Source organism: Aethalodelphis obliquidens, unplaced genomic scaffold (assembly GCF_003676395.1).
Source record: "Aethalodelphis obliquidens isolate GAN/ISIS:26980383/991018 unplaced genomic scaffold, ASM367639v1 scaffold66, whole genome shotgun sequence".
Lineage (NCBI taxonomy): Eukaryota > Metazoa > Chordata > Mammalia > Artiodactyla > Delphinidae > Aethalodelphis > Aethalodelphis obliquidens.
Window position 1 is genome coordinate 10,332,338 of NW_020838010.1, and position 27,088 is coordinate 10,359,425.

Genomic DNA, 27,088 nt, shown 5'->3' on the forward strand with positions numbered 1-27,088 from the left:
CTCTCACTGTTGTGGCCTCTCCCATTGCGGAGCACAGGCTCCGGATGCGCAGGCTCGGCGGCCATGGCTCATGGGCCCAGCCGCTCCGCCGCATGTGGGATCTTCCCGGACCGGGGCACAAACCCGCGCGCGTCCCCTGCATCGGCAGGCGGACTCCCAACCACTGCGCCACCAGGGAAGCCCCTGGACCATCTTTTGTTGTCATTCTACACATCACATGCCCGTTAGCCCTGCGTGGTCCTGGTCACTCCCATGGCCTCAGTTATCACTGTCTCCTATCTGCTTCCTAGACACCCGGAAGTCATCCCAGTCTCCTTCTCCCACGTGCCAGTCCTCAGTGCAAACGCAGCTGTCAGAAGCTCCCCTGCTAGAAACCCAGAAGGCCTGGTCACAGACATTATACTTGAACAGCACCATCTCAGCCATCAAAGCCAAGATACCATAAGGTCAGGTCTACCGGAACAGTGCCCAGAGTGACAACACCTAATCTACTCCATCCTTCCAGCCACCTCTTCCCTCTATGCTCACTGCTATTCCACTCTCTCCTCATGGACTCATCACCCCTCAAAAATGTGTCCACTGTGCGCTCTGAAACCCCTGAACCATGGTAAACAAAACTGCCTACCTCTTTGCCACTCAGAGTGTGGTCCCTGAATAGGCAGCACTGTGGTCACCTGAAAGCTTGTTAGAAATCAAGACTCTCCAGTCCCCAACCCAGACCTACAGGATCAGAATCTACATCTTAGTAAGAGCCTCAGTGGCTTGTATGCAACTTTAAAGTTTGAGAAGTGCTGGCCTATATCATCTTTCTCTTCACAGAACTTGCCTTACCTCTTCACACTACTGGTAACCCAATTCTCCCCTGAGGACCCTGCAACCCTGAGGATCCCGCAACCCTGAGGACCCCATTGCCTGGCAGCCCCCTCCTATGCAGGCTTCTTTTTTTTTGGCTGTGCTGGGTCTTCGTTGCTGCGTGCGGGCTTTCTCTAGTTGTGGCGAACGGGGGCTACTCTTCGCTGCAGTGCGCGGGCTTCTCATTGCAGTGGTTTCTCTTGTTGTGGAGCATGGGGTCTAGGCGCGCGGGCTTCAGTAGTTGTGGCGTGCAGGCTCAGTAGTTGTGGCTCACGGGCTCTAGAGCACAGGCTCAGTAGTTGTGGTGCACGGGCTTAGTTGCTCCGCAGCATGTGGGACCTTCCCGGACCAGGGATCGAACCCGTATCCCTTGCATTGGCAGGCGGATACTTAACCACTGCGCCACCAGGGAAGCCCCCTGTGTAGGCTTCTTATTCTCCCACAACCTGTGTACATTGGGCTCAGTGTGTGGGCATTCAGGTAGCCCCTCAGCGCCACTTCTAGGGCGTTACTCCTCTACCTCAGTGTAAAAAACTGTCTCCGTTTTGAGGCCTGTTCCATCCTCTTCTGGTGGTGCCTGACCCCGTCCTCCCTGTTCTGGTGACTGCAATGTGCTTGAGGACAGGCCATCAACCTTCAGCCTCTTTATTCCTTGATCGCCTCAACTTCACCAACCTCCAGCTCCCTCTACTTCAGCCACCTACACATCAAAGCATTTGCCAGGCCAGCTTCACCCAAGACAGCTTCTAACGCCCCACTATCTGACCACCACTGCACAACTTCCCAGCTCTCCTATGCTTTCAGTCTGCCTAAACCTGATCTTTCACCTCATAGAATCCTCTGGTACCTTGACCTCTCCGTTATCTCACAGGATACCAACCCCCTCCTGGCCTCATCTCCTTCTCGGCCCAGGCTGACCCCCATAACTGATTGTCCAAAACGCTCTTTTATCGGCTCATCTCCCACCACACCCCTGCTTTCTACCCTCCCTGCCTAGCAAACCTGCTGGGCGGAATAAATTTCAGGATCTGCTTTCTGCTCCTACACCACTGCTGCTGAAGTTGACTCGAAGCAATCACAAAACTTTGGGTCCTGGGGACTTCCCCGGTGGTCCAGTGGGTAAGGCTCTGCGCTCCCAATGCAGGGGGCCCGGGTTCGATCCCTGGTCAGGGAATTAGATCCCACGTGCATGCCACAACTGAAACCCAACGCTGCCAAAATAAATAAATAAATAAATATTAAACAAACAAACAAACAAAAACCTTTGGGTCTTGGTACCCAAATTCCTGGCCTCCAACCTCATTATAGGCCTTTAAAACAGCACGACAATCCTTTTGCCCGGCCTTGATTGGCTCCATTCCTACTGCTTTCATTGACCATGCCAAACTTTCAACACTTTCCTCAAGCTTCAGAACTTATTCACGACCCCTTCCCTCTCACAAGAGGGTATTATCTTCTACTTTATCAACAAAATCAAGGTCACCAGGCTCACACTGCCCCAACCCACCTCACTCCCTCCCCTTCCCTGTTCCCCTCTGGTCTCTGAGGATGAAGGGTCCCTCATCCTGTTCAAGGTCCACCATCCCTTGTGTACTTGATCTTATTTCTTTCAGGCTCTTTGAGAACCTGGCTTCATCTATCAGCTCCTCACCTACTACTGACTACTCCCTCCCCGCAACCTATAAACAGGCTTAAGTCTCCCCTCATCTCAAAAAAAAAAAAAAGATCTGGGCTTCCCTGGTGGCACAGTGGTTGAGAGTCCGCCTGCCGATGCAGGGGACACGGGTTCGTGCCCCGGTCCGGGAAGATCCCACATGCCGCGGAGTGGCTGGGCCTGTGAGCCATGGTCGCTGAGCCTGCGTGTCTGGAGCCTGTGCTCCGCAACGGGAGAGGCCACAACAGTGAGAGGCCCGCGTACCGCAAAACAACAACAACAACGACCAAAAAGAAAGATCTTTCCACAGCCCAGTCCTCCTCAACCACACATTTCTCCCCAACTACTGCCCTGTGTCTTTTCTTCCCTTAGCAGTCAAGTTTCTTTTCTGCACCTACCACAGGGTCTGGCATGTAACAGGTGCCCAATAAATATTTAATGCATGGATGGAGTAGATGAAAGAATAATCTACTCATTTATTTATTTTTACTTCTCGTTCATTCCTCAACGCACTGTAGACTGTTTTCCACCTTCACCAGCATCCTAGTTGAAACCTTCAATGGATACTTTGGGGTTTTTTTTGTTGTTGTTGTTGTTTGAAGTATAGTTGATCTACAATGTTGTGTTAATTTCAGGTGTACAGCAAAGTGATTCAGTTATACTGTATATCTTCTTTTTCAGATTCTTTTCCATAATAGGTTATTACAAGATATTGAACATAGTTCCCTGTGCTATACAGTAGGTCCTTGTTGTTTATTTTGTCTATAGTAGTGTGTATCTGTTAATCCCAACCTCCTAATTTAGCCCTCCCCCGCTTCCCCCTTTGGTAACCATAAGTTTGTTTTCTATGTCTGTGGGTTGGATACTTCGGGTTTTAAATGATGAAAAGTTAGAGGTGTTTATTTTCTTTTTCCCATCAATGTATATATCATTCATTCATTCAACAAATGTGTACTGAATACCCACTCTAAGCCAGTTCACTAGCTTGTACTCATCCTGCAAGATTTCAAGACTTAGCCCAGTCATTCCTGATCACCTCCTCTCCCCTTTCAGCAACCTGCACCCTATACTCCCGCCACCAGGCTTGACTGCTGCTCTTCCTGTGCGCACAGGCCCCCTCCACATACCTCTGTTACTGTACTTACCACATTATGTAGAGTTTGTATACATATTTGCCCCCTCTACTCAACTACAAGCTCCTTAACTAGAGACTGTGTCTTATTTCTCAGTAGCCCTGGCACCTCACACTGTACCTGGCACACAGTAGGCATTTAGTATTTTATAAACTGAACTAGATCTCCCGCATCAATTGGTTACTATTTTCTATCTCTCACATCTGCCCCCTCCTCTCCATCCTGGAAGCTTCTGCTCCTGTTCAAGCCCTTGTCATCTCTCCCATCCTCATAAAACTCACCTGTGACCTTCTTGCTTCCCTCCATACACTGCTTTATCTTTTTCCCAGCTCAGAAAAGCTTTTTAAAGGAGCAATGTATATCCACTTTATCTGCTTCTTTTTAAATTTTTTCAATTCTTTTTAGTTTTTAAATTAATTAATTGGGTCTGCATTGGGTCTTCATTGCCGCACACAGGCTTTCTCTAGTTGCAGCGAGCAGGGTCTACTCTTCGTTGCGGTGAGCGGGCTCCTCATTGTGGTGGCTTCTCTTGTTGCGGAGCACAGGCTCTAGGCACGCGGACTTCAGTAGTTGTGGCATGTGGGCTCTAGAGCGCAGGCTTAGTAGCTGTGGCACACGGGCTTAGTCGCTCCACGGCATATGTGATCTTCCCAGACCAGGGCTCGAACCCGTGTCCCTTACATTGGCAGGCAGATTCTTAACCATTGCGCCACCAGGGAAGTCCCCAAAATTTATTTTTAATTATGCAAAGAATACATGTACTTAATCTACCCTCCTCAGAGGTAACTACTAATAGTAGTTACCATTTTTAGTTTGTTGATTATTCTTGCAGACTTTTTTCTCTGCTTCTATAAACAGAGAGAGAAATGTTTGTTTTACTGGGAAGGGGCAGATTTATACAAATGGCGTCATGATCTGTGTATCATTCTTCAACTTCTTTTTTTCACTTAACAACATGTTTATGTAAGTATATATAGATCTAACTCATTCTTTTACACTGCCAAATACAGTTCCATGGTATGGTTGTACTATAGATCATTTAGTTGCCCTATTGGTGGAAATCTAGACTGTTTAAAAATTTTTTTTTGTTCCATAACCAATGCTGCAGTGAACATCGTTTTTCTATGCTTTTTATGAACATGTACAGTTGTTTCTCTAGGCTATATTCCTAAAGGTGGACCTGCTGGATCATAAGATATTCACATTTAAAATTTTAACAGATACCATCAAATTTGACCTTTACAAAATCTGTGTCAATTTATACTCCCAGCAACATGAATAAAATTACCTGGTATTAATGGATATTATATTTTTATGTTTTATTTTTGCAAATCTGATAGATGAAAAAAATACTTCATTGTTTCCTTTTGCATTTCCCTACTCACTGATGAAGTTGAATGGCAATCACTTCATATGTTGATGGGCCATTTACATTTCCCCTTCTGTCAATTACTTGTTTGTTTCTCATTGAATTGTAGAAGCTCTTTTTACATTTTAGAAAAATCCTTTGCTATACAGGTTGCAAATATTTTCTCCCCATCTGTAGTTTGTTTTTACTTTTGTTTATAGTATGTTTCAATAGACTATTGACTGAAAAAATGCACAACCTAAAAGTTGAGAATTATGTTTTATTTGGTGGACAAAACTGAGGCCTTAAGCCCAGAAGACAGCTTCTCAGACTGCTCTGAGGGACTGACTCCAAAGAGGTAAGGGAGGAGCCAGGATATACAGGGGTTTTTGCAACAAAAACCAGGTAGTCAGAACATCAAAAGATTACTGTTAATTAAAGAAAACCAGACATCTCAAGTTAATGAATGTAGCACTTTTCTATGTATGGGAAGAGACAAGAGTCTGGCTGGGCTCACTGAAATCATGCCTTTGACAGGCATCTTAACTATCTAGGGCCAGTATCCTGCTTTTCTACATCCATTCTGAGTCCCCGCAGGGTGCACTGTTGCAGGTGGCCTCAGTGGCTGCTGGCTTGATGGCCTCAATATCCTTTGTTTACTGAAAAAGCAGGCGACACTTTTCACCCACAAGAAAAAGGTTTTTGTTTCTGTTTTGTTTTTAATTTTAACAAATTTAAATCTGTCAGTCTTCCATGACTTTTGGATCTTGTGTCATGATTAGAAAAGCCTTCTCTAAGGGATCAATAGCAGAATAACTAAGGCAGAAGAACGGATAAGTGACCTGGAAGATAAAATAGTGGAAATAACTACTGCAGAGCAGAATAAAGAAAAAAGAATGAAAAGAACTGAGGACAGTCTCAGGGACCTCTGGGACAACACTAAACTCACCAACATTTGAATTATAGGGGTCCCAGAAGAAGAAGAGAAAAAGAAAGGGACTGAGAAAATATTTGAAGAGATTATACTTGAAAACATCCCAAATATGGGAAAGGAAATAGTTAACCAAGTCCAGGAAGCACAGAGGGTCCCATACAGGATAAATCCAAGGAGAAACACACCAAGACACATATTAATCAAACTATAAAAAATTAAAGAAAAAGAAAAATTACTGAAAGCAGCAAAGGAAAAATAACACACAAGGGAATCCCCATAAGGTTAACAGCTGATCTTTCAGCAGAAACTCTGCAAGCCAGAAGGGAGTGGCAGGACATATTTAAAGTGATGAAGGAGAAAAACCTGCAACCAAGATTACTCTACCCAGCAAGGATCTCATTCAGATTTGATGGAGAAATTAAAACCTTTACAGACAAGAAAAAGGGAAGAGAATTCAGCACCACCAAACCAGCTTTACAACAAATGCTAAAGGAACTTCTCTAGGCACGAAACACAAGAGAAGGAAAAGACCTACAATAACGAACCCAAAACAATTAAGAAAATGGTAATAGGAACATACATATCGATAATTACCTTAAATGTAAATGGATTAAATGCTCCAACCAAAAGACACAGACAGGCTGAATGGGTACAAAAACAAGACCCACATATATGATGTCTACAAGAGACCCACTTCAGACCTAGGACACATACAGACTGAAAGTGAGGGGATGGAAAAAAGATATTCCATGCAAACGGAAATCAAAAGAAAGCTGGAGTAGCAATTCTCATATCAGACAAAATAGACTTTAAAATAAAGACTATTACAGGAGACAAAGAAGGATACTACATAATGATCAAGGGATCGATCCAAGAAGAAGATATAACAATTGTAAATATTTATGCACCAAACATAGGAGCACCTCAATACATAAGGCAAAGGCTAACAGCCATAAAAGGGGAAATCGACAGTAACACAATCATAGTAGGGGACGTTAACACCCCACTTTCACCAGTTGACAGATCATCCAAAATGAAAATAAATAAGGAAACACAAGCTTTAAATGATACATTAAACAAGATGGACTTTATTGATATTTACAGGATATTCCATCCAAAAAGAACAGAATACACATTCTTCTCAAGTGCTCATGGAACATTCTCCAGGATAGATCATATCCTGGGTCACAAATCAAGCCTTGGTAAATTTAAGAAAATTGAAATCATATCAAGTATCTTTTACAACCACAATGCTATAAGACTAGATATCAATTACAGGAAAATATCTGTAAAAAATACAAACACATGGAGGCTAAACAATACACTACTTAATAACCAAGAGATCACTGAAGAAATCAAAGAGGAAATCAAAAAATACCTAGAAACAAATGACAATGAAAACACGACGGCCCAAAACCTATGTGTTGGAGCAAAAGCAGTTCTAAGAGGGAAGTTTATAGCAATACAATCCTACCTTAAGAAACAAGTAACATCTCAAATAAACACCTAACCTTACACCTAAAGCAATTAGAGAAAGAAGAACAAAATAACCCCAAAGTTAGCAGAAGGAAGGAAATCATAAAGATCAGAACAGAAATAAATCAAAAAGAAATGAAAGCAAAGATCAATAACACTAAATTCTGGTTCTTTGAGAAGATTTAAAAAATTGATAAACCATTAGCCAGACTCATCAAGAAAAAAAGGGAGAAGACTCAAATCAATAGAATTAGAAATGAAAAAGGAGAAGTAACAACTGACACTGCAGAAATACAAAAGATCATGAGAGGTTACTACAAGCAACTCTATGCCAATAAAATGGACAACCTGGAGGAAATGGACAAATTCTTAGAAATGCACAACCTTCTGAGACTGAATCAGGCAGAAATAGAAAATATGAACAGACCAATCACAAGCACTGAAATTGAAACGGTGATTAAAAATCTTCCAACAGGACTTCCCTGGTGGCACAGTGGTTAAGAATTCGCCTGCCAATGCAGGGGACACAGGTTCGAGCCCTGGTCTGGGAAGATCCCATGTGCCGCCGAGCAACTAAGCCCGTGTGCCACAACTACTGAGCCTGCGCTTTAGAGCCTGCGAGCCACAACTACTGAGGTCCACGTACTGCAACAAAGAGTAGCCCCCACACACCACAACAAAGAGTAGTCCCCGCTCACCACAACTAGAGAAAGCCCGTGTGCAGCAATGAAGACCCAACGCAGCCAAAAATAAATAATAAAAAAAAATCTTCCAACAAGCAGAAGTCCAGGACCAGATGGCTTCACAGGCGAATTCTATCAAACATTTAGAGAAGAGCTAACACCTATCCTTCTCAAATTTTTCCAAAATATAGCAGAGGGAGGAACACTCCCAAACTCATTCTATGAGGCCACCATCACCCTGATACAAAAACCAGACAAAGATGTCACAAAGAAAGAAAACTACAGGCCAATATCACTGATGAACATAGATGCAAAAATCCTCAACAAAATACTAGCAAACAGAGTCCAACAGCACATTAAAAGGATCATACACCACGATCAAGTGGGGTTTATCCCAGGAATGCAAGGATTCTTCAACATACGCAAATCAATCAATGTGATACACCATATTAACTGAAGGAGAAAAACCATATGATCATCTCAATAGATACAGAGAAAGCTTTTGACAAAATTCAACACCCATTTATGATAAAAACCCTGCAGAAAGTAGTATAGAGGGAACGTTCCTCATTATAATAAAGGCCATATATGAAAAACCCACAGCCAACATCATCCTCAATGGTGAAAAACTGAAACCATTTCCACTAAGATCAGGAACAAGACAAGGTTGCTCACTCTCACCACTATTATTCAACACAGTTTTGGAAGGTTTACAGCAATCAGAGAAGAAAAAGAAATAAAAGGAATCCAAATCGGAAAAGAAGAAGTAAAGCTGTCACTGTTTGCAGATGATGTGATACTATACATAGAGAATCTTAAAGATGCTACCAGAAAACTACTAGAGCTAATCAATGAATTTGGTAAAGTAGCAGGATACAGAACTAATGCACAGAAATCTCTAGCATTCCTATACACTAATGATGAAAAATCTGAAAGTGAAATTAAGAAAACACTCCCATTTACCATTGCAACAAAAAGAATAAAATATCTAGGAATAAACCTACCTAAGGAAAAAAAAAAAACCTACCTAAGGAGACAAAAGACTGACACTGATGAAAGAAATTGAAGATGATACTAATAGATGGAGAGATATACCATGTTCTTGGATTGGAAGAATCAACACTGCGAGAATGACTCTACTACCCAAAGCAATCTACAGATTCAATGCAATCCCTATCTAACTACCGCTGGCATTTTTCACAGAACTAGAACAAAAAATTTCACAATTTGTATGGAAATGCAAAAGACCCCGAATAGCCAAAGCAATCTTGAGAAAGAAAAACGGAGCTGGAGAAATCAAGCTCCCTGACGTCAGACTATACTACAAAGCTACAGTAATCAAGAAAGTATGGTACTGGCACAAAAACAGAAAGATAGATCAATGGAACAGGATAGAAAGCCCAGAGATAAACCCACGCACATACCGTCACCTTATCTTTGATAAAGGAGGCAAGAATATACAGTGGAGAAAAGACAGCCTCTTCAATAAGTGGTGCTGGGAAAACTGGACAGCTACATGTAAAAGTAGGAAATTAGAACACTCCCTAACACCATACATAAAAATAAACTCAAAATGGATTAAAGACCTAAATGTAAGGCCAGACACTATCAAACTCTTAGAGGAAAACATAGGCAGAACACTCTATGACATAAATCACAGCAAGATCCTTTTTGACCCACCTCCTAGAGAAATGGAAATAAAAACAAAAATAAACAAATGGGACCTAATGAAACTTAAAAGCTTTTGCACAGCAAAGGAAACCATAAACAAGACGAAAAGACAACCCTCAGAATGGGAGAAAATATTTGCAAATGAAGCAACTGACAAAGGATTAATCTCCAAAATTTACAAGCAGCTCATGCAGCTCAATATCAAAAACACAAACAACCCAATCCAAAAATGGGCAGAAGACCTAAATAGACATTCCTCCAAAGAAGATATACAGATTGCCAACAAACACATGAAAGAATGCTCAACATCACTAATCATTAGAGGAATGCAAATCAAAATTACAGTGAGGTATCATCTCACACCAGTCGGAATGGCCATCATCAAGAAATCTACAAACAATAAATGCTGGAGAGGGTGTGGAGAAAAGGGAACCCTCTTGCACTGTTGGTGGGAATGTAAATTGATACAGCCACTATGGAGAACAGTATGGAGGTTCCTTAAAAAACTACAAATAGAACTACCATATGACCCAGCAATCCCACTACTGGGCATATACCCTGAGAAAATCATAACTCAAAAAGAGTCATGTATCAAAATGTTCACTGCAGCTCTATTTACAATAGCTAGGACATGGAAGCAACCTAACTGTCCATCAACAGATGAATGGATAAAGAAGATGTGGCACATATATACAATGGAATATTACTCAGCCATAAAAAGAAACGAAATTCAGCTATTTGTAATGAGGTGGATAGACCTAGAGTCTGTCATACAGAGTGAAGTAAGTCAGAAAGAGAAAGACAAATACCATATGCTAACACATATATATGGAATTTAAGAAAAAAAAACAAATGTCATGAAGAACCTAGGGGTAAGACAGGAATAAAGACATAGACCTACTAGAGAACGGACTTGAGGATATGGGGAGGGGGAAGGGTGAGCTGTGACAGGGCGAGAGAGAGGCATGGACATATATACACTACCAAACGTAAAACAGATAGCTAGTCGGAAGCAGCCGCATAGCACAGGGAGATCAGCTCGGTGCTTTGTGACCACCTAGAGAGGTGGGATAGGGAGGGTGAGAGGGAGGGAGATGCAAGAGGGAAGAAATATGGGAATATATATATATGTATAACTGATTCACTTGGTTATAAAGCAGAAACTAACACACCATTGTAAAGCAATTACACTCCAATAAAGATGTTTTAAAAAAAGCCTTCTCTACCCCCAAAGTTATAAAAATATTCTCTTATATTTTTTCCTCATATTTTTAGAAGTTGTTTTTAATCCAACTGGAATCTATTTTTGTGAATGGTGTTTGTGTGGGATGGTCTCATCTTATGTTTTCCTAACGGATGGCCTATTTTCCCAGCACATTTTCTTTTTGTTTTGTTTTGTTTTTTTTGTGTTACGCGGGCATCTCACTGTTGTAGCCTCTCCCGTTGCGGAGCACAGGCTCCGGACGCGCAGGCTCAGCGGCCATGGCTCACGGGCACAGCCGCTCCGCCGCATGTGGGATCTTCCCGGACCGGGGCACGAACCCGTGACCCCTGCATCGGAAGGCAGACTCTCAACCACTGCGCCACCAGGGAAGCCCACATTTTCTTGAATAGTCCATTCTTTCCTTGCTAACTTACAAATGCTAAATGCCCATAGAAACATGAATTTGATCTTGGACTCATTTTTCTGTTCAACTGTTCCGTTTGCTATTCTTTTTTTTTTAATAAATAAATAAATTTATTTATTTATTTTTGGCTGCATTGGGTCTTCGTTGCTGTGCACAGGCTTTCTCTAGTTGTGGCGAGCGGGGGCTCCTATTCGTTGTGGTGCACGGGCTTCTTATTGTGGTGGCTTCTCTTGTTGTGGAGCACGGGCTCTAGGTGCACAGGCTTCAATCGTTGTGGCACGAGGGCTCAGTAGTTGTGGCTCTCCGGCTCTAGAGCGCAGGCCCAGTAGTTGTGGCACACAGGCTTAGTTGCTCCATGCCATGCGGTATCTTCCCGGACCAGAGCTCGAATCCCTGTCCCCCACACTGGCAGGTGGATTCTTAACCACTGTGCCACCAGGGAAGTCCCTCCTTTTGCTATTCTGATGCCTTTACTTCCTTACCTCCCATTCACTCATGGCAATCTAGTTTCTACCCACGATTTCCCTGGAATTATTATTCCTAAGTGTATTAATGACCTTCATGTTGCCAAACCCAATGGATATTTTTCAGTTTTTATCTCTCCAGACACTATTTATCATTCCCTCACATATGCTACATAATACAACTCTCCCTTGATTCTTCTACCAATAAAAGTCACGATCATAACAGTATCTTCTATTCGTTAGTTACCCCGTGCCAGGCACTGTTTAAGCGTTTCCTATGCCATACACGTGGAGTATGCCTCACCCATGACCCTCTGGGTAGATATCAGTATTATCACCATCCCCACTTCACAGGAAACTGAGGCATAAAGAATTTAAGTGCCTAGTTGTAGTGTAAGCCCTGACAGTTGTAACTTGCATTTTTGTAACCCAAGTGTCTGATTTAAGCTTTGATTTCGGAGGCATCCACTTCAAAAAGGCACCTACTTCAAGGACAGCTATCACGAATAAACACACTGCCAGCCACAGAAAGATAAGGAACCAGCCCCGTCCACCCCCCCACCCCAGGCGTCCTTGTTTTAAAGATATTGGTGGATTTCTATAACTGACCATTTAGGCCACTTGTTTTTTTCTCTCCCCACGTGTTAAATTCCCGCTCTTATGTTTTACATTCACCAATAAAGAGTAAGCCCGCAAAACCACAGGCCGCCTACCCTCGATCCCTATGAAAGCAGAACCCCAAGCCCAGGTGCTCTCTCTCTCTTTCTCTACCCTCGACCTCGCTGTGTAGCCCTGGGTGTGCCTTGTCCTTTCCAGAACCTGTGAGTAATAAACCCTTTTTTCCCCTCCAAGTTTCCTGACGGTTATTACTGAGGGCGTCTTGCAATCATAATAAGAACCACAAGGGCCGGTCCAGCCGCAACATTGGTTATGGATAGGCCGAGACCAGCACAAAACGCTTGTCCAAGATCCCTGAGCTAATAAGTAGCAGGATGGGATTTGAACCCAGGTCTGTCTGAGACCAAAGCCTGAGTTCGTAAGCACACCCCTTTCCAGCCTGTCCTCTGTCTCCCTCTTGAGTTCCTTTTGCTTCAGCAGCTTTCAAATGGTGCCCTTCACGATATGGCCTTCGTCACTGCTCTTCTCAGTTTGCCCCTGCACCCTGGGTAAAGCAGGGCCTTCTGATGCTCTTTTTCAGTGCAGCTGCACTGACCTATCTATGTCCTCATGGCCCTGTCAGAATGGAGAAAACACAGCTTTTTATTACAAATCCCTGGAGCTTACTCCACTTCTGTTCCTCAGTCCATTTCCCGGAGGCTTCTCATTTTTACTTATGCGAGTTTGTATTATTTGATATAAGCACGTATCACATTTATAATCGGGAAAAACAGTAAGGATATTAAAAATATAAGAGAAGTAGGTTAGCCTCTAAGGGGCAAGAGAAGTAGATTAGCCTCTAAGGGGCTCTATCAGTTTGGCCCTCCCAAAAAATCATTATGCAGGTGTTTTCCAATGTTAGATATGTCGACTATATGTTACTGAGAACTGTGAAAAATTTAATGGACGAGATGCTGAGCCATCTGCAGCTGAGATTAATCACTCATATTGTGACCCAAATATCCCCTTTCCCCAGGGTTTAATTTATTCTCCACCAAACAAGATTAGCACAATAAGCAGACCTATACAAAGCAGAGGTGTCCTTCGTCTAGAATTTCAAATGGAAAACAGAATTCAGTTCAATTATTAAGGAGCTAAATATATTTACTCATTATAAGGAAATGAGTATGGCTGTTGTTATTTTAAGGGAGAAATAGAAGAATTTGGGATACAGTTCATCTGAGAAGCAAGGGAATCCTCAAAGGATGAGCACTGCTCAAAATGATGAATGACTTTTTCTGTGAAGAGCACCTGTGATAACCATGTGACTTTTAGTTAAATGCAGACGGTGCCTGACGCCCTCCCCCTCCCTCAACCCAGCCCTCATCTCGTCCTCATCTGAGCCTCACTCCAGCCCTCACTGGCACACCATTCTCAACCACCCACAGTCTCTCCTCCTACCTCTCTGCTTATTCCAGCTCGGTCTCTTTCCAGGATGTCTTTTCCTCCATCTGCTGACTTAACATCCTCAGGTTTTTATCTTTAGCCCAGCGTTCATCTCACTCGGCTCCAATCCTTGGATGATCTTACGTGTGTCTGTGGCTGGAACATATCACCTATACCTTGATAACCCAAGTCTGTTTACAGCGCAGACCCTCTCCTGACCTCTAACCCTGCATATTCAGCTGCCTATCCTCTATGGTCCGCAGGCAGCTCAAACTCAACACTTCCTAAACAGAGCTGATTCTTCTTAAACCTGGTTCTTATGGCAACTCTTACTGAATGCTGCCAACCATCTGTCCACCCTCCAAAGCCAGAAATCCAAGCCTCATTCTAGGTTCTTCTTTTGCCCTCCCAACCCCCAAGTCCTGTTGAGTCTACCTACTCAGTAGTTATCAAATCTGTCTCCTCTTCCCTGTCTCAGCACCTGTGTCATCGCTGGCCTCGATCAAATTGGTCCAACAGTCTCCTAATTGGTCTTTCTGCTCTCCAGCCCATCCCATACTATCCCAAAGCCCCCTCTTCAAAGGCCAATTCGACTACATCGTTCTACTTCATAAAGCTTTTCAGTGGCTCCTTATCCACACATTCTACAAACCCCTCCATGATCTGGTCGCTGCTTACCTCTTCAGGCTCATCTCCCCTCACTTTTCCCCCAGCTCACGCCAAGCACCGGCCCAGGGGCACAGCAGGCATTGCGGGGCCCTAGGTTTACACGATTTGAAGGGCCCTCCAAGAAAGATCAAACAACACAATGACTAGAAATTAGTTCCAGGGCTTTGGAGGTGCGTGAGCAACTGAGGGCCCTGAAACAAGCTTCACTAGCTTCACAGTAACTCTACCCCTGGTCTAGCCAAACAGAGCAAGCTCAGTCCCCTAGAACATGCCACAGTCTTCCACATCCCTCTGCCTCTGTACAAGCAGCTGTCCCTGCCCGGGATGGGGTTCCCAACCTTCCCTTGTCTGTCCAGCAAAATCGTTCACCCTTCAAAGGCCAGCTCAGGGGCACCTCCTCTGTGCAGGCCTCCCTGACCTCCCTGCATGGAGCTGACTGTTCTCTCCTTCATGTTCTCATTGTAGCTTGTCCTTTACCTCTGTGTACCCTGTCCTTTACAGAGCAGGTCACACTCAAAGGAACTTGTTTGTTTAAGACCAGGTTTCCCGTGAGTCTTTGCCTCAAGGGCAGAGACAAGGTCATTCCTTTTTAGACTGTTGGAGCACGGCAGTACCTGGCTCAATAAATGTCTGTCGAATGGAATAGAAAAACAGCCTGCTTTTGGCAAAGCGTGTGGAGTAGAACACTGAAATAGACGGGGACCCTGGGCGGAGGCGGCGCTAGTGAGCTCTCTGCTGCCTGCCTGCGTCATCTGAGAGGTCCAGCGGGACCCCAGTGGTGAGCTCCTCCCCGTGGCCTCCCAGTAGCCTCCCCACCCCACCGCCTCCCTTACCTGTCCTCCTTGTTGATCTGGTCCCCGAAGCCCACTGTGCTAACAATTGTGAGCTTTAGCCCCACGTTGCTTTCTTGAAGGTCATATGTATTGGACTGGAGCTGGACACCCGGCTGTGTGTGGGTGGCTGGCTCCCCCTCGAACTTGGTGTTGAACAGGGTGTCCATGAGGGTGGACTTGCCCAAACCTGTCTCTCCTGAAAAACAAAAGAATGAATTATGATGCATTCACACAATGACCACGCAGCCATTACACATGTTTTGGATGCATATTCACTGACATGGGAAAATGTACACGGTAAGACACTAAGTGAGGAGCACGTAGAACTACATGGACTATTTCATCTCACTTAAGTGGAAAAGAGTATAAGGAACGGCACCAACATATTAGCAGTAGTCATCTCAGGACAGTGGAACTGGGGTCATTTTTCTTTTAGTCTTCATATTTTTGTGTTATTTGAAAATTGAGTATGCATTGTTTTTATAGTCAGAAAAATAAACGGTGTTAAAGGCAGTGATGGCGAGGTAGAGTTACCCCTAGAAAAACACTGGAAGGGCGTACAATGTACTCTTACCAACGGTCATGTCTGGGTGGTGGGGTTATGTGCGCTTTTCACTTCTTTCTTTATGCTTTTCTCTATTTTCCAAGTTTTCTACAAGGAACGTGTATAGCTTTCATAATAAAAATTTAAGGGCTATTTTCAAGTTTACAAGAAAGGGACAGCAGTCCCTCATCAAATAAGTGTCCTCTCCTCTCAGTCCCCACCTCTCCCAGCCAGGCCCAGACAGCACCCGCATACGCATCCCAGTGGGGAGACCATTTTTAGCTAATGGAGAGGGAATTTAGCAGGCCGCAAGCTATTCTTCCCTTTAAATTTCAAACAAGCCAGTCAGTTGTTTGTTTAACTAACAGGCTGCTGGATACTAATGAATTAAACCCCTGGAATTTCAAAACCACTGGCTTTCGCACCAGGGCAACGAGTCGGGGAAGGGCTGCGGGGACTGGTGAAGGTTTGTGGAGGTTATTCCTGAGAGACGCAAAGGATGTCAAGTCACTGCCAGGAACCAAGGACTGCGCTTTGAAGACCCGGGCTACCCTGCTGTTCCGCTACCATCACCCCTCTTCTCCCTTTCCCTGCTCACAACCCTTTAGATGTGGGAATTGGCACACCTTCCCAGTTGGGAATGGGGGGAGTGGGTTTGCCCTGGGCAAATCCTGGCCTGGAAGGTCCCCTCTTGTGGCCGACAGCACATATCTGCAGGGCAGTCCAGGGCTAGGGTTCGAGCTGCACAACCCATAACCGTAAATGGTCCATCTCCCCTCCCACCTCTGGGTGTGTCTAGCTTTGCATCTTGCAAACCTCTTTTATCCGGAATAATGAGCTATGAATACAGGAGGTGCTTTTAAAAATAGCTGTCTATGCTGAGAGCTTTCTGTATGTGGAGGGATCAGTGTGAGAGAGAGAGAAAACAAGGAGAACATTCAACTCAGCCTGGCTACCCGGCTCCCCAGCCCGATTTCATAGCCAGGTCTGACTAATGTGGTTGATTGCCAGGGTGCAGGGAAATGGTTCCTCACACAGATCCTGCTTCCAGCCAGGGCCTGTTATACCTACTAGCAGCAAAGACTCTCCCAGAAGAGGCCCTTTTCTCCCTCCCTAAAGGAACAGGAAGTATTTGGGTCCCCAGAAAAACTTGGTGAGGTGGGAAGTGGCAGACTTGGCTGCCATGGGAAGTGGCAGACTTGGCTAAGCAACGGAAGAAATCGCCCCCCTCCCCGCCCAAGGTGCGGTGCCGCTCCACTGCAAAGGGGCCGGCACCTCTGAAACGGGAACACAGGGTGGCTGCCTCTCCCTAACTCGCCTTCCCTCTGGGCGCTGAAGCTTAAGCTACATTTTCGCCGGTCTTTGTCCGTGCCTAATACAGTGTCCATGTACATCCCCACTTTCAGACCCTCTCTCCCGTTCTGTGAGCTCTTTGCTGAACGCCCCGCAGCTCCTAGATCGTGGCGGGCCCTGACTCCCCAGCACCCAGAGCTGGCTCCCTGACTCCCTGATCCTAAGACTTCCCAGAGGGCAGGGAATGGGCAACTTCTGGTACTCCCCGGAGCGCCTAGCAAGAGGCTCACACAGAGGCCTCAGGAGCAGTACCACAGAGGGAAGGGCCCGCCCTGTTTGCGCAGCTGTAGAAAGGCAGGCCGGGTGGGCCAGGCAGGGCAGGGCAACGGAGAAAATGACCACCCGGACGCCTGCCAGTGCAAAAGGGCTGTGGAAATTAGATGCTCAATGATGAGTGTCTGGAAGAAAAGACCCGGCGGGTGTCTAGGGAATTGTGATAAATGCAGCATGAGAAGAGGGCAGAAAATCAAGTGTGCTTGTCCCGTTCCAGTTTTCCATCAATGTGGAGCCCGGGGGCGGGGAGGGGTGGGAGTTCTCTCTCTGGATGGCTGCCACAGACCCAGCCTGAGCCTGGGATATTGTCCTGGGCCCGGTACTGAGCGGGGGAGGGGAGCCACTCTCGGCTCAACTCAGATCAGGTCAGCAGATTCCACACCCCTGCAGGAAGGTAGGGACTTGGCAATTAGATTCCAGCAGGAAACCTGAGGAGTCCCGAGGGGTCAATTTCTCTCTCCTCCTCCCTCCTCAGAGTGTACAGCGGGGTTTCTTAACCCTTTTTAAGTTATCTCCACCAGCCCAGAGGATTTCCTCTCACTTGACTTAATGTAGATAGGATCCTGGAAACACCAGCTTTTTAAAAAAGAATTCAATTTAAAACATGGAATATGAAATCTGCTTTTTCAAACTATACTCCCTGGGCTAGTCTGATGTTGACCTCTCTACCGGGAGTTCAAAACCACTGTGACAAAGAAAAGCTTAAGCCCTTTTCCTCATCTGCTGTTAACATTTGCATCCTCTGGTACCTTGTGCAATTAAGTCCTTGCAAGTGATGAAATGCAGAGTCCCAGGCAGGTTATCACTAAATGACTGTGACCTAAGCCTAGCCCTTCCCCTTCTCTGGACTCTAGTCTCTTTTTCCATAAAATGAGCAGGTTTGAGTAGTAATAATAACAGCTATTGCTCCTGGAGCACTTACTACGTGGGCACCACTGTAAATACCTTACATATATTCCCTTATTTATTCCCTAAAATAAGACTGTGTATTAGATAATACTACTATTTGTCCTTAATTTACAGGTGGATTAACCGAGCCACTTCCTAGCTGTGTGAATGTGCCCCTGCTCTTCAGTCTCTCTGCACGTCACGTTCCTCATCTATAAAATGTGGAGGAAGAAACTGGCCCAGGGTCACAAAAGTAGTATGTGGCAATGCCAGCATTTGACCGCAGGCAGTCTGACACTGGAGCCCATGCATGTTCTAGTGCGTCCCATAGGTGTGATATGTTGTTTCATTCAGTCATTCGACAAATATTTAGAACCTTTAATAGGAGCCAGGCGCAGGTTTAGGAGCCAGGGATACAGCAATGATCAGGAGCTAGTCTCTTCCGGCTCCGAACGTTGGAATAAACCAAGAGAAACGTCTCTGAGTTCAACCGGAAGGTGTCCAAAAGGGAACTCTCCAGGAACTCCTGTTGGCCAAGGGAGCCTATGGATGGGGGCGAGGTCCTGCCTGGCTCTGTGACCTTGCCCTCTACTTCTTCCTGATCTTGCAGAGACCTGGCAAACAGGGGTGTGCTGGAGCCGGCTCGCCCGGCTTCCTGCAGTTCTTCCCAAGCCCATGTGCAGTGATGTCATGTTGGCAGCTTAAAACCAGCTATGGTGGGAATAATGACAGCACAAAAATTGGTAAATGCTACAAACCACGGCAACTTTTCTCCTGAGAGTGGGTGGTTTGACGCTGACCAGCACACCACCGCTGGCAGCCTGTCTCAGACAGGTGGACGGCTGCCTCTCCCAGAGATGGAGAGAAGAAACCATCGCTCCCTAACCCTGAGAGAATGCTAGCTGCCCTTCCCCTCCTCCTGCACTGAGCCTCAATCCTGCTTCTCTTGTATGTTTTGTTTTTCCAAGTTCAACAGAGCCTAGTTGAGCCTGGAATCCTGAGCAGTTTCAAAGTAAATATTAGCCTTATGACCCTTCGCGCTCGTCAGGCATTCTCTGTTGCTGGCACGTTCCGAGGGCTGAGTCTCTTTGGGGCTCTTTCCCAGCAGAACGTTTGCACTGCTGACTCTAGTCGTTCCTCCAACGCCTCCTGTGCTATATCTAGAATCCTGGGATCCGAGTGATTTCCAAAGCTAAGCTAGTAGACTGGGAGTGGGCTAGTAGACTTTTTAGAACAGGAGGGGGACCTCAGCCCACTCGGTAATTACTGTCAACCATAGCGTCTGTTGGAGAGGAGCCATAATATGCTCACACCCATGTGCCTGGCCCTCTAAAAATAATGATCGTAGGTGTCATCATCAGTGCCCTTATGCATAAATTACACTCTTGATTCATAAAAATTCTCCCTCTCCATGCCAGCATGCACATGCGCACTTACACACGGAGGGTACTCACTCCGCTAGGCTGGGGCCTCTGATCGGCAGCCCAGCACCACAATAAACAATACGGTGATAAAAATATTCTAGATCTCTGTTAATAACCAAAGCCAGTGTTACCATAATTTTACACTTAAAATGCCCTATCGGAAAAGAAAAGAAAATCCTTTGGGGAAACATATTCTATGCCCAAAACAGAACCGTTTTATAATCGTCGTTAAGGGAGTAAAGCTGACCGTTATGCACAGGCAGTAGGCATGAAAGTATGGTCGCTGAAGGTCCTGCGAGAGAAACGATCACCTTCAGCAGCCAAGCTATGGATCCTTCGCCACGTCGGTGACGCTACCCAGTCCCACGGCTGGGCTGAGATTGCAGCCTTAGAGCCACCGTAAGCCGCCTGTGACTTTGGCCCAAATTGTGGGTTCTCAGAGCAATGACAGGCTTCTGAGCCCAGCCAGAGCGGGGGATGCATGAGTTGCAGGCTTTTTTGGATCAGGGATGGGGAGTGCAGTTAACCAGCCTGGGCGGGTGCATGCAAGGGGTGCACCTGCACGGCTAAGAGGGGAGCTATTAGAGCAGCCGTTTCCTGAAACTTCATAAGTAGAGAGAGAAAGGGAAGGGGACTCCTTGGGTGTGAGGGTCTCCTTTCTACCCTTCCCCTCTTGGAGGGTCTGTCCTGGGCAGTTGAGCGATTCCATGCCTGCAGGTGCACAGTGAAGCAGCTGCATATGTACGATGCCTGGGTGGGTAGGGGTTTACTGTTTCTCCCACTTGGGACTTCCCTGGTGGTGCGGTGGTTAAGAATCCTCCTGCCAATGCAGGGGACACGGGTTCCACCCCTGGTCCGGGAAGATCCCACATGCCGCGGAGCAACTAAGCCCATGCGCCACAGCTACTGAGCCCGCGAGCCACAGCTACTGAGCCTGCGAGCCGCAACTACTGAAGCCTGCACACCTAGAGCCCGTGCTCCACAACAAGAGACGCCACCGCAACGAGAAGCCTGCATACCGCGATGAAGAGTAGCTCCCGCTCGCGGCAACTAGAGAAAGTCCGCGCGCAGCAACGGAGACTCAACGCAGCCAAAAATAAAAATAAATAATAAAGAAATAAAGAAATATTTCTTCCACTCACTTTGCCTTGAGCTTGGCTGCCTCTTCCTCCAGGCCCTAGGGGAGCCTGTGGACCACATGTCCAACTACCCTACGCTGCCGCCCTCAGAGACCCATCCTGACCTATGCGGCCTCCCTCCTAAAGCTTTACTAGCCCACCCAATTGCACGTGGTTTGAGAGGCTGATGGGGGTGGGCCTGTCACTTCACTTCTCACCCCCTCAGCTTCAATGCAGGTCACCCGGAGCTCTGGGAGGAATGCCAAGGGACTCCAATATGTTTGTGTGGAAGGTTTTCAGTAATCAAATGTTATGTGAAATAAGTTGGCCATCAGCCAAAGATGGGAGCGATCTGGCAGTGCTAATACTGGACGTGATGGTATTCGATCTTGATGTCGATCACCATGACTGCTGTTTATTTTGTATCCCTCTCCTAATAGCACCTCATCGTAACCATGGGTAGACTTTTGGCATCTGAAGAATTAACAGCCTAGATCTGGACTCTCAGGCCCATGATATGTAAATCCGTGAAGCACATATTTTCATCTCATAGGTTCCAAAGCTGGTGCGTGAGAGTGAGTCATTTCACTAGTGAGTGAGCCTAGCTGACTGCCTGTCAACCATACTTAGAAGTGGCTTTGTTTTCTCTACTTGTCCTCGAGTGTGTAGCTAATTCTCCGACAGAAAATGATCTGAGGAGTGCCAGGGAGGGAGAAGAAAAAACAGAGTCCAAGAAAATGAATGACCTTAGTTACAAAACAGAACTTTAGACTACATTAGAGAGTAGAATATCCAATTCAGTAGTGGTTCACACCCTCAGTATGAATGAATTCCCCGTATGCTCTGTACAAAAACAGGAAAAGGCAATTAGCAAAAGTGTTTTGAGTGTTCCGACCGGGCATGAAAACTGCCATTATTATGGTATTTATAGAATCATTAAGGTTTGGAGGTATGTCACTAAAAATATGCAGGTACGCCTTGCTGCACTGTATAGTGAAAATTTTACACTGTGATCGTGTTTGCAAATTTGGGATTATTTAAGGTCTAAGGAGAGATTCTCAAAGAATGTCAAGGAACCGCTGTTCCTGAGACTTGCTTGACTAGTGCTTGACAGTTTCCAAAGTGCCTCTGCATTCTCAAGAGATGTCTCTGGCAGCGGTTACCAAAGCAGTGGGAGGGACAAAGGGTCAGGCAGACCTGGGTCCCTGTCATGGCTCTGCCACTTATTCTGTGTTGCCTCAGCTAAGTCCCTTATCCCCCCCGCCCGAGTTTCTTGGTCTCCGTCTGTTCCATGAGGATATGAATGCCACTTGGTCTGTTCACTTCCCAGAGTCCTAGTAAGGACCCAAACTGTTAACATGGGAAAGTGTTTGAGAAATGTAGTGAGTGGTTCCTGCGGGGATAATTCATGCGTTCATTTCACATACATTATTGAACTCTCTTTGTGCTGTAATTAGCACAGTAGAGGTGACTAAGACATGGTTCCCACACTTGAGACTAAAGGTCCAGGCACAGATACACTTAAAGGGAATAAAAAGAACTTGGCACACAGCTGTGTGGTGCCTGCACAGAGCTCAAACTGTACCAAGCACAGCAGGGCTGCAGAGGAAACAGACAGACCCAACCCACTGCCCACAGCTGGTAAGCAGGCATCTTTCCACAGCCATTACCTCCCTCCCAATTCTGCCCTGGCTCCTATTTTCTGCAGTCAGAACAAACCTGATAAGAGCAGCTGAGCCAGCCAGCTCCCTTACAGAATTTCCACTGGGTGTCACGCAGCTCAGCTCCCCCCAAGGTATGGCCCCGCATTCTGGTCTGGGCAGGGAAAAATGTAACTACAGCCAGCTGCTCACCAAAACAAGCAGAGGGACAAAAGAAGAAGAGGGGCAGAAAAATTCCTGCAAATAGATCAGAATGACACACTATTGAACCTAATGACCTGCAGAGCCACACCCAGCCATTAAGGATCCATATTCTGTAATAGAATTTCCTGCTATGGAAATACTCACCCACGCACAGGATGTTGAAGCAGAAGCCCTGGCTGACTGACTGATTCACCAGCTGGTCGGGCAAGCTGTCGAACCCCACATGTCCAGCCAGGGGGACAGTTCGGCAACCTTCACCCTAATTTGGAAGGGGAGGGAGGGGAGAAAATGAAAATGTGCTTAAAAGCAACCTGGGTCTCACTTCCCCATCCAAATGCTCTCTGTGCTAGGAATTAACACCCACTGGGGCCCATCTCCCCTTAGCTAGTCCCTGATCCAAAGCAAAATGACCCATTCGCTTAGAAATCATGGATTCTTGGGTACAGTCATCCTTGAGGCTCCATAATGAACGTCACATAGTTCCAGACACAGCAAACTACAGAGGCGGCTTGTAAGGGGTGGGAGGGCGGGGGGGGAGGTCAGGGGATGAGAAGGTTCCCAGCCTTGGGTTAATTCTCCTCACAGAGACTCAGTTTCCTTTCACATCTGTCAAATGACATAATATTACCTTACAGATGATTGGGAGACTCAAATATGCCAACACATGTAACGAGCTTAGTACAATGCCTGGAATATGTATAAGTGTTCAGTAAATACGACAAAGGGACTTCAAAAAGCAATTTCTCTTCTTGGGACTTCCCTGGTGGTCCAGTGGGTAAGACTCCTCGCTCCCAATGCAGGGGGCCCAGGTTTGATCCCTTGTCAGGGAACTAGATCCCACACACATGCCACAACTAAAGATCCCTCATGCCCGTGACTGCCATCTGGCAAGACTGCTACCCTCACATATCTCACCCCACACCCTCCAGTGGAGTAGTCTCAACAGACAACCATATGCCATCATTCAGTCCTGGGTGGTATATTCTGGGCCCCAGAGGGGTACCTGAAGACAGCTGGGTTTTATGAGTGGCCTGCATCACTCAGGGCTACATTCACCCCCTTTTGCTTTCCCTCACCCTTTTCGCCATCTTTTTATCAAAGCAATCAAAAAAAGATGTAAGGGGCTTCCCTGGTGGCGCAGTGGTTAAGAATCCGCCTGCCAATGCAGGGGACACGGGTTCGATCCCTGGTCTGGGAAGATCCCACATGCCACGGAGCAGCTAAGCCCGTGTGCCACAACTACTGAGCCTGCACTCTAGAGCCTGCGAGCCACAACTATTGAGCCTGCATGCCACAACTACTGAAGCCCGCGCACCTAGAGCCCATGCTCCGCAACGAGAAGCCACCGCAATGAGAAGCCCGCGCACCGCAAGGAAGAGTAGCCCCCGCTCACCGCAACTAGAGAAAGCCCGCGCGCAGCAACAAAGACCCAACACAGCCAAAAATTAATTAACTAATTATTTTTTTTTTAAAAAAGATGTAAGTTTCCCACTGTTCATTCTTGGTCCTCAAGACTGCAGGGGAGACAGAAACCTAAGAGCCAATATGCTTTCTCGATGGAGTCTCCTACTCAGCAGGCATCGGAAATTGGGAGGGACTCAGAGTTGAGGTTTCCTGAGCCATATATCATCACCCCCGGCTGCCTCTTCCTGTGTCCAAATTCAGCACCATGAAACTTCAAGTGCTCCAGGGCGTCTGGTCCAAGTGCCAAAAGATGAGGAAAGGGAATTTTCAAACTGAAGACAGTGAAGGGCAGCGGGGAGAACTCCACATCTTATTCTTAAAGATTTATTTCATTGTCAAGTCTCACCCAAGCACCTCCCACGTGCCCACAGTTATCTCCCACCTAGCCCAGTGCTGTGAGAGCCCTAAATAGCAGAAGAAAGAGTATGGCCTTTATTCCCTAGGCAATGGGGTTTAAAAGGGGCATTTTGAGTGTTTTGAGCAGGAAGGGCCATGACACAAGTAGTCTTTTCAAAAGATCATTCCAGCTGCAGGGCGCTTGATGGATGGGAGGAGAGCGGGAGAAGGGGCAGGAAGACATATTAGGAGAGGACTCCAATAACGCTGAACTGGCAGAGTGACAGCCAGGCACTGTGACGATAAATGCTGCTTGAAGTGAACTGATCTGACTTGGGACTCAGGAGGGAGGAACAAATTTGAGAGCCGTCCTAAAGAAAGGATGAGACTCGGTGAATGACTGGGCAGAGAGTGCGGGAGCAATCAAAGCTGTAAGGCTGCAAGGTCCTGCGCCTGGGAGATTGGATCGATGGCACCAAGGGCAGAAAGAGGGAAGCCAGGAGAGGGTGCTTTAGCGGAAAAGTCGAAGATTCTAGTTTTAAATAGCCATTATTTTAAAATTACACTTATCAGGTTTTTTATAAGAGTAATCCATGTCCGCTGTAGAAATTTTAAAACATATGGAAAATTATAAAGAAGAAAATAAAAATCACCCATAATATCACTCTCCAGAGACAGTCACTATTAGTATTTACATGTATTTCCCTACAGTCTATATATAATACTTTTTTTCTTTTTTTTTTTTGTTTACAAAATAGGGATAATCCTGTATATTCCTTTTCATCACCTGGCTTAATAACCGGACACTTAATATAGTATGGATGTTCTCTTGAGTAATTAAGTATACTTCTAAAACATTACTTTTTTGGCCACATAGAATTCCATTGTGGGAATTTACCACATTTTCTCAACCAGTGAAATGTCTTCCACTACTAGACATTTAGCGTGTTTCCAAGTTTTCAACATTATAAGTAATAATTCTTGTTCTTACAGGTTTGCATAGTCTCTGATTATTTCCTTAAGCTAAATTCCTAGAATTAAAGCCTGCTGGGTGCAAGGCCACACACATTGGAAAGACTTTGGTACACACCGAGAAATCGTTCAACAGAGAATATTACAAATGTCTATTTCTAACGCCAGTATGCGAGAGTGTCTGTTTACACATACTTAGACCAGCACTGAGTTTGAGGCTTTTTAACCATTGTGAATTGAATCACTGCAAAATGGCATCATGTAACTTCATTTGCATTTTATTGGTGAGAGTGAACTTTTTTTATTGTTCAACTACATATGTATGTTGTGTCTATGTATATGCGAGTTAACTATTCACGTCTTTGTCCATTTTCTTAAAATGGGTGCTTGTCTTTCTCTTCTGGATTTGTAAAAGCATTTTCTATACTAAAGAAAACAAGATAGTTTTGATTTTATGGTGACACATCTACCCACTAAGTACTTAGCAATATGGGATTGTAGGCTCAGGGAGAATTCAGGACTGAGATATAAATTTAGCAGTGAGAGGTATGAAACTGGATGTGTTCTTCAAGAGACAGTACAGGGAGAAAAGAATTAAGGACTGAATATAAGCAATGCCCACAAGTAAGGAATGGGAAGATGAAGAGAATTCTTCCAAGGGGTGGGGGGATGATCAGAAAAGTAAGAGATGACCCAGTAGTTTTCTATCACCAGAGGCCAAGATTGAAGTCAGGAAGAATTACAGAGAAACGACCATTGGTCTGGATTTGGTAAAGTCCACTGGTAACTTTTAGAATCCTTTTTTCTTCTGTATCTTTTTACCCGGTGTCCAATACACCTAAGTTAACTGGAAGGTTTGGGGACTAGGGAACATGGAATCTGGGTAATGCGTCTTTCTTGCTAATCAAGATTTAAGCAGCAAACTGTATGTCTCAATCCTTGTAGTTGAGAAAGCTTCGAAAATGAATTTGTATATGCAGTTCCTGCTTTAGGAAATCCTGCCTAGCGAGCACCATTCACTTCTGCTTTGATGAATCTTAGAAGATGTCAAGGTCACCGTTATGAACATCAGTCCTCATTGTTCAGAGGTAAATACGTAATGGTGAAAACGACAGGACACTGGGCTGAATGGACACTGACCCCTGGACAGCCCCTGGAAGTTTCTTCCCTCTTCCCTCTCTAAACCTCCGATAGCTTATCTCTTTCCTCTTTCTCCTTAACGTGGCCTGATTAATTGAGGTCCTGACTGCTTTGATTGCAGTCAATTGAATGTTCCCTGGATTACAAAGTGCACAAAAGGAGATGGAACTGGCAACTTGGCCCAGGACATCTGACACTAAAACCTTAAGTTATCATCTTGAGTAGCAGGTGGTGCCACGTTTGACGCTTTGAACTGAGAGGCTAGAAAGGTCACAGCCACCAAAATGTTAAATGGCCCACCTCCCGTGACCTGCAACCTCCCC

At 45.6% G+C, this 27,088-nt stretch overlaps 1 protein-coding gene across 19 annotated transcripts in view; it reads right to left on the reverse strand.

Moving 5' to 3' along the window:
- SEPTIN6 (septin 6) overlaps nucleotides 1–27,088 on the reverse strand; it is a 66,221-nt gene that overhangs the window by 29,228 nt on the left and 9,905 nt on the right. For all 19 annotated transcript variants that reach the window (XR_003429326.1, XR_003429325.1, XM_027089603.1 and 16 more), the window contains 2 exons: nucleotides 22,998–23,112; nucleotides 15,389–15,584 (listed from right to left, as the gene is read on the reverse strand). Coding sequence is in view for 17 of the 19 variants with exons in the window: in XM_027089603.1 (XP_026945404.1) it covers nucleotides 15,389–15,584; nucleotides 22,998–23,112 (311 nt within the window). In the remaining 2 variants the exon portion in view is untranslated. The remainder of the gene's footprint in view (nucleotides 1–15,388; nucleotides 15,585–22,997; nucleotides 23,113–27,088) is intronic.